Source organism: Nicotiana tabacum, chromosome 12 (genome assembly GCF_000715075.1).
Source record: "Nicotiana tabacum cultivar K326 chromosome 12, ASM71507v2, whole genome shotgun sequence".
Classification (NCBI taxonomy): Eukaryota; Viridiplantae; Streptophyta; class Magnoliopsida; order Solanales; family Solanaceae; genus Nicotiana; species Nicotiana tabacum.
Genome location: NC_134091.1, coordinates 19,862,317 through 19,875,239, shown reverse-complemented (window position 1 = coordinate 19,875,239; position 12,923 = coordinate 19,862,317). Strand labels below are relative to the sequence as shown.

The following is a 12,923-nucleotide window of genomic DNA, read 5'->3' as shown; positions in this document are numbered from 1 at the left end:
TGAACGCACTTACTAAAAGAGAGGTCTTTGGACCAGTAGTCCAAACACCTGCTGGTGTAAAACCAGTTGGTCATAAATGAGTTTTTGTGCGAAAAATAAATGACCAAAATGTAGTTGAAAGATACAAAGCTCGCCTTGTCGCACAAAGATTCTCACAACGACCTGAAGTCGATTATGAAGAAACATATTCACCAGTTATGGATGCCATAACATTTCGATATCTCATCAGTTTAGCCTTACGTGAAAGACTTGAAATACATATGATGGATGTGGTTACAACTTATCTGTACGGGTCACTTGATAATGAGATTTACATAAAAATTCCTGAAGGATTTAAAATGCCTGAAGCATATTCGAAATCTCGGAAAATGTATTCAATCAGATTACAAAGATCTTTGTACGGTTTAAAGCAATTTGGGCGCATGTGGTATAATCGCCTTAGTGAATATTTATTGAAAGAGGGTTAAATAAATGATGTTATTTGTCCATGTATTTTTATAAAGAAAATGACATCAGAATTTGTTATACTTGCTGTTTATGTTGATGACATAAATCTTGTTGGAACTACAGAAGAGCTCCAAAAGGCAATCGAATATCTTAAGAAAGAATCTTTATGCAAATAATTATATTGTGGATGTTCATTTATTACTCCGCTATAGATAATCTTTCTGAAGAAGATTATCCATTTAGTACTCTGTTGAAATTTATCTACAAGCAGCTGATGCAGGCAGGTTGCAAGCAGCTCAATGAAATAATTTGCAGCAACTTCTTATTAAACAGGCAGGTTGCAAGCAGCTCATGCAGACAGCTTACAAGCAGCTAAAGAAAAGCCTTGCAGCTGCTTCCTGAAAAGCCTCGCAGCTGCTTCCTTTCTTCTATAAATAGAGGAGTTTTCAGTTCATTATGTACATAAGTTTGAAAGTTGAATAATATATCAGTTTCACTCTATACTTGTCTTTACTTTACAGTTTTTATTTTATAACAAGTTTAAATTTTTCCTTCGTTTACCTGAAAAAGAAAAAATAGGTTTTAGAGTAAGAAAGTCAAACTACTTAAAATAAATTCTTAATTTTAAAAATAATACTGTATTTTCGAATCGAAATAAAGAGTACTACTCTAAAGATAATAACTTTGGTAAATAAAAATATCTAAAAACGTGAGTGATGGCCGCAATAAAAGAAAAATTTGTTTGGAACATTCTCCGCCACAGAAAGTTCTCTCTCATGAAACAAGTACACGCAATGTAAATCATTTTCACTTTTCACTTTTCCTTTTCTACATGCCAACAAATCCCCTAACATAAAATAGACCTACTCAAGACCTCAAATCACATATAACAACATCGAAACGACGAATCACACCTTAATTCGAACTTAAATGAACTTTTAACCCCCAAAACTCGCGCCGAAACATATCAAATCAACCCGCAATAAACTCAAATTTTACACACAACTCCTAAATGACATAACGAAACTATTCCAATTCTCGGAACCACAATCCGAATCTGATATCATCAAAGTCAACTCCCGGTCAAACTTATGAACTTTCCAAACCTTCAAATTTCTAACTTTCGCCAATTCGCGCCGAAACTTCTAGAAATATCCAAATGCAAATCCGGGCATACACCCGAGTCCAAAATCATCATCCGTACCTAACGGAACCATCAAAACTCCGTTCCGGAGTCAAATACACAAAAATTAAATTTGGTCAACTCTTCCAACTTAAAGCTTCAAACATGACATTCATTCTTCCAAATCACTTCCTAATAACCTGAAAACCAAAACCGACGATTCACACAAGTCATAATACATCATACGGAGCTACTCATGCCCTTAAACTATCGAGCGAAGCGCAAATGCTCAAAACAACCGGTCGAATCGTTACGGTAAATGTGCCTAATGTATTAGCAACATTTACAGTTTGCCAAATAAGATTAAACTAGGTCCAATTTCTAATGTCATTAAATTGGTAGTTTTTGTCTTTTCATGAATGTTATAGTTATTAATTTTGATCCAAACTACTTTTAAAGGAGTTTGATTGATCTCCTATTTTTTGTGATATAAGATCAAGGAAAGTCTGTACTTTACTCTAGGTTGTCATAATTATTAAATAGTATTTTATTGCTCAATCAATTGTTATATAAGTCGAAAAGATGAATAATTTGAACTGGAACTCGGAATTGATGAAACCAATCAATTAAATACCTCATTTGGACCATATAAGTACCAACATGTCTATGTTCGGAAATATTGTGACACCACAACCTCTAAATTTTGGATCATCTCTGTTTAATATTTACTTTAATAAAGATTTAAAACGAGAGCACAATAAACAAAGGAAAAGACTTGCACGAATTGTTAGAAAGAAATATTACAATAGGAAAAGGTAAAACTAAAGGATTATAAATAAGACAAATAAGATAAAAGAAACGTAGTAGATTCAGTAAGCGGTGCATCGATACTTAAATATGATGCGCCAACAGTACTGAATCATGCAAGTACAACTGAAAAGCTAGCAAATCTAGCTTGTTTATTCAAATCCATGATTATTCCCCAGCAGACTTCACTATAATTAGCCAGTTTTACAAAAAGGACTAAAACCTAACACCGATCCACAATGACAACAAGTCCAGCAAACATTGCAATCGCTATCAGAAGTACAAGATCTCGTACAAGTATTAAGTTGTGGGAGTAGTCTTCCCTTGATTCCTGGGTGAATAAGATCAGCATTTCTTGCAGCCACAAGTGATGCCGCATAACATTTCACTTGCTAGGCAAGCCAACGTTAGAGAATCATTAAGCCAATTCTTTCACATTTCAGTAATTAACAACAAATAAGCTATAACGAGTTAAAAATGAGTGCGGAAATTTATAACAGCATAGAAGTGAAGCAATTTGTAAATAAAGTAAAACAAAATGGTCTAATCCAAGTTAAGAATAAACCCCAGAAGCAAAAATTAAATCTAAAAATGGGGTTAGTTAAAGGGATTGCTCTTTTTTTGTGGTTGTTCTCATGGTTGAACTTAGCTAATTCAGTCTCAGCAAATTAAAAGAACCACTTACATTATACACATGGACAAGTCATTCATGCCCAAGACTTTTGCTAGTCATGAGCAATGGCACTCTTCAGTTCTTGACACTGTCAAGTTGAAAGACACAACCATTAATTAAAAGCTCCTCCAATCCGACAAGGCTTCTTTATTCATATGACAATGCATTTCATGGATTCAGTGTTGTCTTGTCCGATAATGAACTACTACAAGCTCTTGAAAAGTTGCCTGGTTTAATTTGTCTCAGCTTACACTGATAAAATAGTCACTCTTGACACAACACTCACACATCTGTTTCTTGGTTTTAATTTGGGACTATGGCCAGCTTCTGATTATGGTAAAGACGTGATCGTTGGTGTCATTCACTCTTGACTCTGAAGTTTCAAGGGCGATGGAATGATCGAAATACCCTCAAGGTGGAAGGGTATATGTGAGCCTGGTCAAGAATTTAATGCTTCAATATGTAACAAGAAGTTAATTGGAGTTCGATACTTCAGTAAAGGAGTTAAAGCTGCAAATCCCAATATCACAATTTCAGGTAGACACACAATGTCATTGTTCTATGAGCAAATCAATATCATTGTTCAATCTTTTGCCCCTGCTACTTTATACATCTCTGAAAATCCTGCAATTTTCGAGAATGAACAATTTTATCCAAGAATTGTCCTTCACCAGCAACTATGAGAAGCTTAAATTAAACATTAATTGACATTGGAATATAACGGTAATGAAACTGGAGAAACTGCATTTTGATCGCTTACTTGGGTGGATGTAATTGGTCTTTATGCTGTGACAAGTCCAATTCTCCTGGTGCCAATGATTCATACCTGTTAACCTATACTATATTAAAAGTGAGAAGCCCTTAAGTTAAAAAATAAATTACTAAATTATCTTTTTAAATTATTAATTTAATTTTTCACTTGAAATTAACTAAATGGTGCCGACTAGAATATAATTAATATAACTCACATATTTCCACCTATTGCTAAACAAAGTGACGCTTCAAAGGACACTTTAAAAGCCATCGTTTGGATAATTGTCTTCTTGTCCAAGGTTCCTATTTCTAATAATAAGAAAAGACGGTAAATGAAATGTTTTTTACGGTGACTCACATATTGTTCAAGGAATAATTCGTCTGTCTAGTTGAAGACTTGACTAGGTATTTTATATTGACATGTACACAAAATTAAGTTCTTGATGGCTTTTTTAAAGAAGCAAATCACTGCAGAGACATTAAAATAATATCCTAAAATGGACAAAGAGATTTTCATGAATGTCTACTATATTATGCCGAGGCAATAGTGACGTGAGGCAAGGAGATTTTCAAGGTGTCAATTGTAACATAGAGAATTTTGAAGGTAAGATGCATTTAAAAAGTTTTTTTCTATTTCATGAAAAAAAAAGTTATTAATTTGTTTAGTTATTAATAACATTTTAGTATTTCTTAAGGCTTGATTTTTTTTTTGGGTTTTCCATCTAGTGTCTGGTACCCGCATTGGAGCTCGACTATATCCGGATTCGCGCCGCGTATGGCCCAATTCAAGGGGAAATGCTCTCTACCAAGGATTTTTTCATACCCAAGGCTCGAACCCGAGACCTCTATTTAAGGGAAGAGCAGTCTCATCCACTGCACCACATTCTTTGATGGTAAGGCTTTAAAGTTTGTGATATGGAGAATGACTAACGGAATATTTACTATATTGCAATGTCAAAGAGCATATTCAATCAACCTCTGAGAAAATTAGAACATTATTTATTTAAAATTTTACTAGTATATTTATAGTTTCAAATTACTTTAACCAAAGGAAGAGAAATTGATCAATAAGTTTTTATTTTTCAAAATATAGGAATACTTTTAGAGACGTCCCCTTAAATTTGACTGCATAACACTAATCTTTCCTGTGGTTTACAATATTATGTTTACCTTTCTTCTTTTAGTTTCTTTGTAATAATTCTTTTAGCCTAATTATTATAAATTTTAAAAATTATGATATTACAAAGCATCTCTCTCTGAAACTTTAAATTTGAAAAAGACACAATCAGTAATAACACAAGAATCAAGATATTAATGGTTCATGGTTACTGAAATAAGTAAAAGATTCTTTTTGTCGAAGAATGAAGGTGAACGAATAATAGTGGAATATTGATTCTAACATAAAAAATAGCACAATAGTGTTTAACGCCGGTGGGAGGTGATAAATATTTTTAATTAGTTGAGGTGAGTATAAGCTGGCTTGGACACCCCAATTATTAAATAAAATAGTGGTCAACTGTAGCAAATGCAGCAGCGAATCAATTGTAGCCGGTAAAGAGTTGCTCACACACTATAAAAGAAATATAATAAGAAATAGAGTGGATGGAGAATGAATTGTCTCACGCTATCATGATGTGACATTGCCAGAAAACATAAAAGCCACAACGGTGAAGGCAGCGATGCTAGAGAGAAAACTTAACCATCGCCAGAATAATCAGACCAATGATGGTTGGCTGAACAGAGAATTTTCGTATAAGATATTTGCAAAATAAATTAAATAAAAAATATTTAAAAAGAAAATTTGCCAAACCATAATTTTTAAAATTAAAAATAAATAAGGTGAAAGAATTTTAACATAAAATTTTTAAATAAGAGAGATAAGTGTAATATCGTAACCTAGCATTATGAAGCCAAACGTAAGGGGAGGTCTCTTAAACTATCTCAAAAGTATAAATTAATTCTAACATATGAATTGTATTTTAATGTTGCAAATCTAAGTATTATCACAAAGTGATGTTGAGTAAAGATTAAATTCAATTTTCTTATCAATTTAGGGGATATAATTTCAATTTAACCCTAAAAATCCATACTTTTATATACGAAATTACTTCAGCCTTTTTGTTTTAGCCTTTTTTCCATTAAGGGGGGCTTTTGAAGAGGGGAACATCCTAATGGATGAATATGAGCATATTCTGCATCTCATGTTAGATCCCTAAAAAAAACAAAAGAAAAAGCTATAGTGATACATGAACTTGAAAATATAGATGCAACCGCATTTGGGAAAGAAGATAAATTTGCAACGATACAAAGGAAGAAGACAAAAAGAACAATAGAGATCCATGTTTAATGACTAATAAGCTATTAAAATCAAAAAAGAATGGTGGTCCTTCTTTTACAATGAAAACTATGAACTAATTTGATTTTTAAAGTTGTATTTTGTCAAAAAAAATATATTTTTGGTGTGTCAATCTAAATATCAATTTTAGCATTTTTCTTCATATAAAAGTAATTTAAGTTGGCATAGCACTCAAAATTTAATTTGTACTCTTACTTTCATCATTTTGATTCATAATTCTTCTAATGTTTTTATTCTCTATTGATTTTCACAAATTACCTATCGATATTCTCATATAAAGATTATTATTCATTCAAAAAATATGTCAACTTAATCCATACTATAAGTATAATGATCAATTCTATATTATTATATCTGTTTAGTTAGATGATTCATTATTTTCATAAATTTGAGTATCAACAATTGATTTTAATAATTTATTTGAAGCAAAATATTGTTCGATTAAACAAAAGACAATCGAGGCATGAACATAAATAATTGTTACTCTATGTCTTGATTACTATAGAGTAACTTAAATTTATAAAAAGAACATACACTAGAAATGTCGTATATAAGGAAGTATTAGGTGAGATGCATTTTGTTGTATGTTTGTACCTCATAAAAATCAAAATAAGAAAAACAAATCACATATATCTAATGAAACTTTGATTATTTATCTTTTTAGGTTTAGACAATAACCAATCATCTTGATCTCGACAAACAAGTCACCATATGACAATCCACATTAATCAGCCACATATTCTATACTTTATTTTTTTCACGCATAGCTATTTGACCAATACAAAATCGTACACCATATGACTCGATATACATGTGCAACGCACGTGCCGAGAAACTAGTCACCAAAAATAGGTACATAAATAACTAGAGAGTAATAACAAAATGTGAGGAATTTTACAATTTTGAATCAAAAGTCTACTCAGCGCGAATATGAATTAATCGGGACAATGTGTTTATTCAAAAAGTAAAATTCTGAATCAGAAGTTTCCTTCCATTGTTCTTTATAGTGTTCTTTTTCCGTTTTTTTAATGCTTGAACGACCATCGCTGCAGCAGATAAAGAATCTTTTAAAAAAAATTGGAAAATGTTTTGTTCTTTGCCTCCAATCCCTCTAAAATTGCTGCCAATAATTCAAGTGGAAAATAATTTCCATGTCCAATTGTCATTTAATTTATTTTTTCTTCTAAAGCTGATTGCTACTTGTGTAACTAATTATGTACGAAAACATGAAAAGGACTACGAAGTGTCCTTTGAAAAAAATAAGAGTCACATGCTTTATTTTGTTCAATTCTTAACCAATTTATATAATTGGGGTAGATTCACATGATTCCCCCATACAAGCAAGTGCCTCAATATTTTATTAGACGACATGCTACTGCCTTGTATTTTCATTCATAAAATTATTCTCAGTTACGTGCTCGAAATTCCTTTGCCTTTCTCTTCAGAAAGAAAAGACATTTATTGGTATTGACAGTTACAGGTTTAAGAATACATTTCTTTTTCTTCCTTTTTTTTACTTTTTCTTTTTGGCTATGGAAACAAAAGTAAGTTAATGCATCGCTGCTGCTGATGAAGATAGTGATAGTGATAATAATGTAGGATGATAATCATACATGGGTTTAGTGATTAATAAAATCAGGTTAAACTGAATTTTCTTGCTTAGAATAGAACGGGTGTCAATTTTTGTTGTCCCTTTCTTACTTAGAATAGAACGGGTGTCAATTTTTGTTGTCCCTTTGTCTCTGTATTTTGTTTCAACTAAACGGTTACTTGTGTTTTGGTTCTGCTTTTCCATAAGAAAATTAGTAGGTGTTTCTTTCAAATTTAGCATCGTCCTAGTAGGTGTTTCTTTCACGAACAGATAACTTAGAATTTTGGTTCATTCTTCTGAATAAGAAAACGCTTATGCTTTAATTTGTTTCAAATTGAAGTACATTGGAATCGGAATGCACGTTACTTAAAAAATTAGTTACTAGCACTTTTCCAAGGTTGCTTCTTATTGCTTATTATAAAGATTAGTATTTGTAATTAACCTTATAAGTGATCCAATTCTGTAAATATGTTTATATAACTTAAACTTTTAGAAGTAACTAAGTATTATCTTTCTTCTTCCCAAATTCATAGATTGAAGTACACCCTTTGTCATGCTCTAGAGTCAAGACCCTTTTTCTTAACTGAAGAACCCGACAGAATAAAAAAATGAAGGTTTTCTTGTTATGCTGCATTTATGAACACTCTTTGATTTTTAAGGTCCTCTTAATTATCAAAACTTCATTTTACTTTAACAATTTTATCAATTAGTCACTCCTTAACTTCTGTTTAGTTAAAAACATGCATGGCTTAACAATTTTGTCTGGATCATATATGTAAGCAATGTTCTTCATGATTAATGGGCCATATCATGGCAATCATAGCTATCTATGATATTGGTTGTCACTATCAAAATGAGAAAAGATTGATAAAAGAAGGAATGGGGGAAGATATTAATAGAAAAATAAAATTGTAAATTGGAGTAGCTCGGTGTACGAAGCATCCCGCGTTCACACAGGGTCCAGGAAAGAGCCGCACCCCAAGGGGTGTGATGTAGGCAGCTACTCTAATGCAAACATCAGTGGCGTAAATTGGAGTTCTGATTCTTAATCTAGAAAATTTCTCTAGAGGACTTAGGACATTAAGCATACTATATGTATTAGTGAGATTTTGATGAACAGTTAATTGATTGGTTATGGTTAGGGGTGTTCATAAAAACCCGAAAAATCGAACCAAATCGAAAATCGAATCAAACCGACTAAAAAAATCGATACTTTTTAGATTTGGTTTGGTTTTGGTTTTGAATTTTAAAAACCGATCAAATTTGGTTTGGTTTTGGTTTTAATCAAAAAATAACCGAAAAAACGAACTAAACCGACTATAGAAGTAGCTATAAAAAAATAACCGAACCAAACCGACTATATATATATATATAAAGTTTCTAAAATTTTATGGTACATATTAGTCATTTATATTTTTAGTCTAGTTTCTTTGCTATTATAATAATCTAATTCTTTGCCTTTATATTCTAGTTTGATTGGTAGTTTTCTTTTGCTAAGTACAAGAATTTATTTCATGTTAAAAATAATCAATTTTTAATTGAGTACTTAAATTATTCATCACTAGTTGATTCAATTATCATCAATATATTTTGGTAAATGATAGATTCCGAAATATGTGTTTGATAGTGTATGTCTCATATTTGAGAAAAATCCGATAAATAACCGAAAAAATCGAAAAACCAACAAAAACTGACAAAAACCGAATTGATAAAAAACCGACTTAATTGGTTTGGTTTCAATATTTGATGAACCGACTTACTTGGTTTGGTTTCTTTTTAGGGAAAAACCGATCCAAATCGAACCATGAATACCCCTAGTTATGGTTCATCATCTACATCTCAATTGGTTTGGTGGTACTCCCTGTCTGCATCTTAAGTTCCACCATTGAGCATTATAAGTACTTAAAAGCATAGACATGGATTGCCAAATTTAACAGTTGATTAATAAGAAGCTTTTTCCAAAAATAAAGACGAAAACTACAAGTCAAGAACTAAAGCAATTTTGACAATGATAGATTAAAGAAAGGTGCAGAGTTTAACTTGTTGCAAGCTTCCAATAATATACCAGTTTGGTACATAGTGAAATTATGGACAAATTAATGGACAGGTTGGAAGTAAGGGAATTCTTTGGCTTCCCATACCTCTCACTTCTCTATATAAGTAAGTTAGCTTATGTTAAAAAAAATATCCTCCTTCAATATATTACTCAACATGGCAAGTCATATTACCTTGTGTATTTGGTTGCTTTTCTTCTTTATTTCTATAATTTCACTAGCAAAGCCAGAAACATATATCATTCATATGGATTTGTCAGCCATGCCAAAAGCTTTTGCTAGCCATCATAATTGGTACTTGACAACACTTGCTTCTTTATCAGACAGTAGTACAAATCACAAAGAATTCTTGTCCTCAAAACTAGTCTATGCTTATACTAATGCCATCAATGGTTTTAGTGCAAGTCTTTCTCCTTCTGAATTTGAAGCCATAAAAAATTCTCCAGGTTATGTTTCTTCAATTAAGGATATGTCAGTTAAAATTGACACAACTCACACATCCCAATTCCTTGGCCTAAACTCTGAGTCTGGTGTATGGCCAACGTCCGACTATGGTAAAGATATCATAATTGGCTTAGTTGATACTGGAATATGGCCAGAGAGTAAAAGCTATAGTGATTATGGGATTAGTGAAGTACCATCAAGATGGAAAGGAGAATGTGAAAGTGGCATTGAGTTCAATTCCTCTTTGTGTAACAAGAAAATCATTGGCGCTCGTTACTTCAATAAAGGCCTACTTGCCAACAATCCAAATCTTAACATTTCAATGAATTCTGCTAGAGATACAGATGGACATGGAACTCACACTTCTTCCACAGCTGCGGGAAGTTATGTCGAGGGTGCATCTTATTTTGGCTATGCCACCGGCACTGCTATTGGCATAGCACCAAAGGCTCATGTGGCTATGTACAAGGCTCTATGGGAAGAAGGTGTATACTTGTCTGATGTTCTTGCTGCAATTGATCAAGCAATTACAGATGGTGTAGATGTTTTATCCTTGTCATTAGGCATAGACGCGATTCCACTACACGAAGATCCTGTGGCAATTGCCGCATTTGCTGCATTGGAGAAAGGTATATTTGTTTCCACCTCTGCAGGAAATGAAGGGCCTTATTATGAGACTTTGCACAATGGAACACCTTGGGTGCTAACTGTTGCAGCTGGCACAGTTGACCGCGAATTTATTGGCGCATTAACTCTTGGAAATGGAGTTTCAGTCACTGGCTTATCGCTCTACCCTGGGAATTCTAGTTCAAGTGAAAGCTCCATTGTCTATGTTGAATGCCAAGATGACAAGGAACTGCAAAAAAGTGCACACAATATTGTTGTCTGCCTTGACAAGAATGATTCGGTCAGTGAGCATGTGTACAATGTGAGAAATTCAAAAGTTGCTGGGGCTGTCTTCATAACTAATATAACTGATTTGGAATTCTACCTCCAAAGCGAATTCCCGGCTGTGTTCTTGAACTTACAAGAGGGTGATAAAGTTCTAGAGTACATTAAGAGCAACTCTGCACCTAAAGGAAAACTTGAATTCCGAGTGACACATATTGGTGCTAAACCAGCACCAAAAGTTGCTACCTATAGCTCAAGAGGACCGTCACCGAGCTGTCCAAGTATCCTCAAGCCTGATCTCATGGCTCCTGGTGCCTTAATACTAGCTTCATGGCCACAACAATCACCAGTGACTGATGTTACCTCAGGAAAACTTTTTAGTAACTTCAATATTATATCTGGTACATCAATGTCATGTCCACATGCTTCTGGTGTAGCAGCACTTCTAAAAGCCGCACACCCTGAATGGAGCCCTGCAGCCATCCGATCTGCCATGATGACCACTTCCAATGCGATGGACAACACACAAAGTCCCATCCGAGACATAGGTAATATTGAATTGTGTGACCATCTCATCTAAAAGTTTGATTTTTTTTCATGGACCAAACACTTGGAATTATTTTATGACTTTTTTGGTGGCGGTGAGATTTGAACCTAGGACCTCTTGCATGCTCTGATACTATGTTGAATCAAGTAAGCTTATATGTTAGAGAGAGCATATATTTAATCATTTAATTATATTATATCTCAACAGGTAGTAAGAATGCTGCTGCTACTCCTCTAGCCATGGGAGCTGGCCATATCGATCCAAACAAGGCACTAGATCCTGGACTTATCTATGATGCGACACCACAAGATTATGTCAATCTTCTCTGTGCTCTGAACTTCACATCCAAACAAATAAAAACCATCACAAGATCCTCATCTTATACTTGCTCCAACCCATCATTGGACTTAAACTATCCATCTTTCATTGGATTTTTCAATGGGAACAGCAGCGAGTCGGATCCTAGAAGGATACAAGAATTCCAGAGGACCGTGACTAATATTGGAGATGGTATGTCAGTATACACAGCAAAATTGACCACAATGGGTAAATTTAAAGTTAATCTTGTACCTGAAAAGTTGGTTTTCAAAGAGAAGTATGAAAAGTTGAGCTACAAGCTAAGAATAGAAGGTCCATTAGTTATGGATGATATTGTGGTTTATGGTTCTTTGAGCTGGGTAGAAACTGAAGGTAAATATGTGGTTAGAAGTCCAATTGTTGCCACAAGCATAAAAGTAGATCCTTTGACAGGACACAACTGATTGTTCAATAATCTCCAACTAATTGTCTTCTAAATATGATATTGTAACACACAATTGTGAAATAAACTTATATATTCTTCCCATTATTTTTGTACTGTCAGCTAGTGAAAAAGACTGGCAGATTACTTGAGCTTCAGTATCACTCTAACTTATCAAACACCTAACTGAATATTAGTTGTGAACTTGGACAGATAAAATTGAATAATTAGAATATTAACTCATATCTTTCCGGAGATTCAGCTTTCCCAATTCCGTATGTCGACGACTTTTGACTCTAAACTCCAGGATGACATTACAGTATTAACTTCTTTTTGCCTTGATGTTTGACCAGAAATGAGCCAAATTGAAGCTTTAAATTATTAAATTAATGGCAGTCCGGTGCACAAAACATCCCGCATTTACGCAAGGTCTTGCGAACGGTCACATCTCAAGGAGTGTGATGTAGACAACCTACCCTACCCTGATGCAAGCATCAG

General features: G+C 33.5%; 1 protein-coding gene across 1 annotated transcript; it reads left to right on the top strand.

The window, feature by feature from the left end:
- Nucleotides 1-9,836: 9,836 nt before the first annotated feature.
- On the top strand, nucleotides 9,837-12,530 carry LOC107807543 (subtilisin-like protease SBT3). Its single transcript, XM_016631956.2, has 2 exons — nucleotides 9,837-11,687; nucleotides 11,894-12,530. Exons 1-2 carry the CDS (start codon nucleotides 9,923-9,925, stop codon nucleotides 12,445-12,447), a joined length of 2,319 nt encoding a protein of 772 aa, XP_016487442.1. The 5' UTR covers nucleotides 9,837-9,922; the 3' UTR covers nucleotides 12,448-12,530.
- The last annotated feature ends 393 nt before the right edge of the window (nucleotides 12,531-12,923 follow it).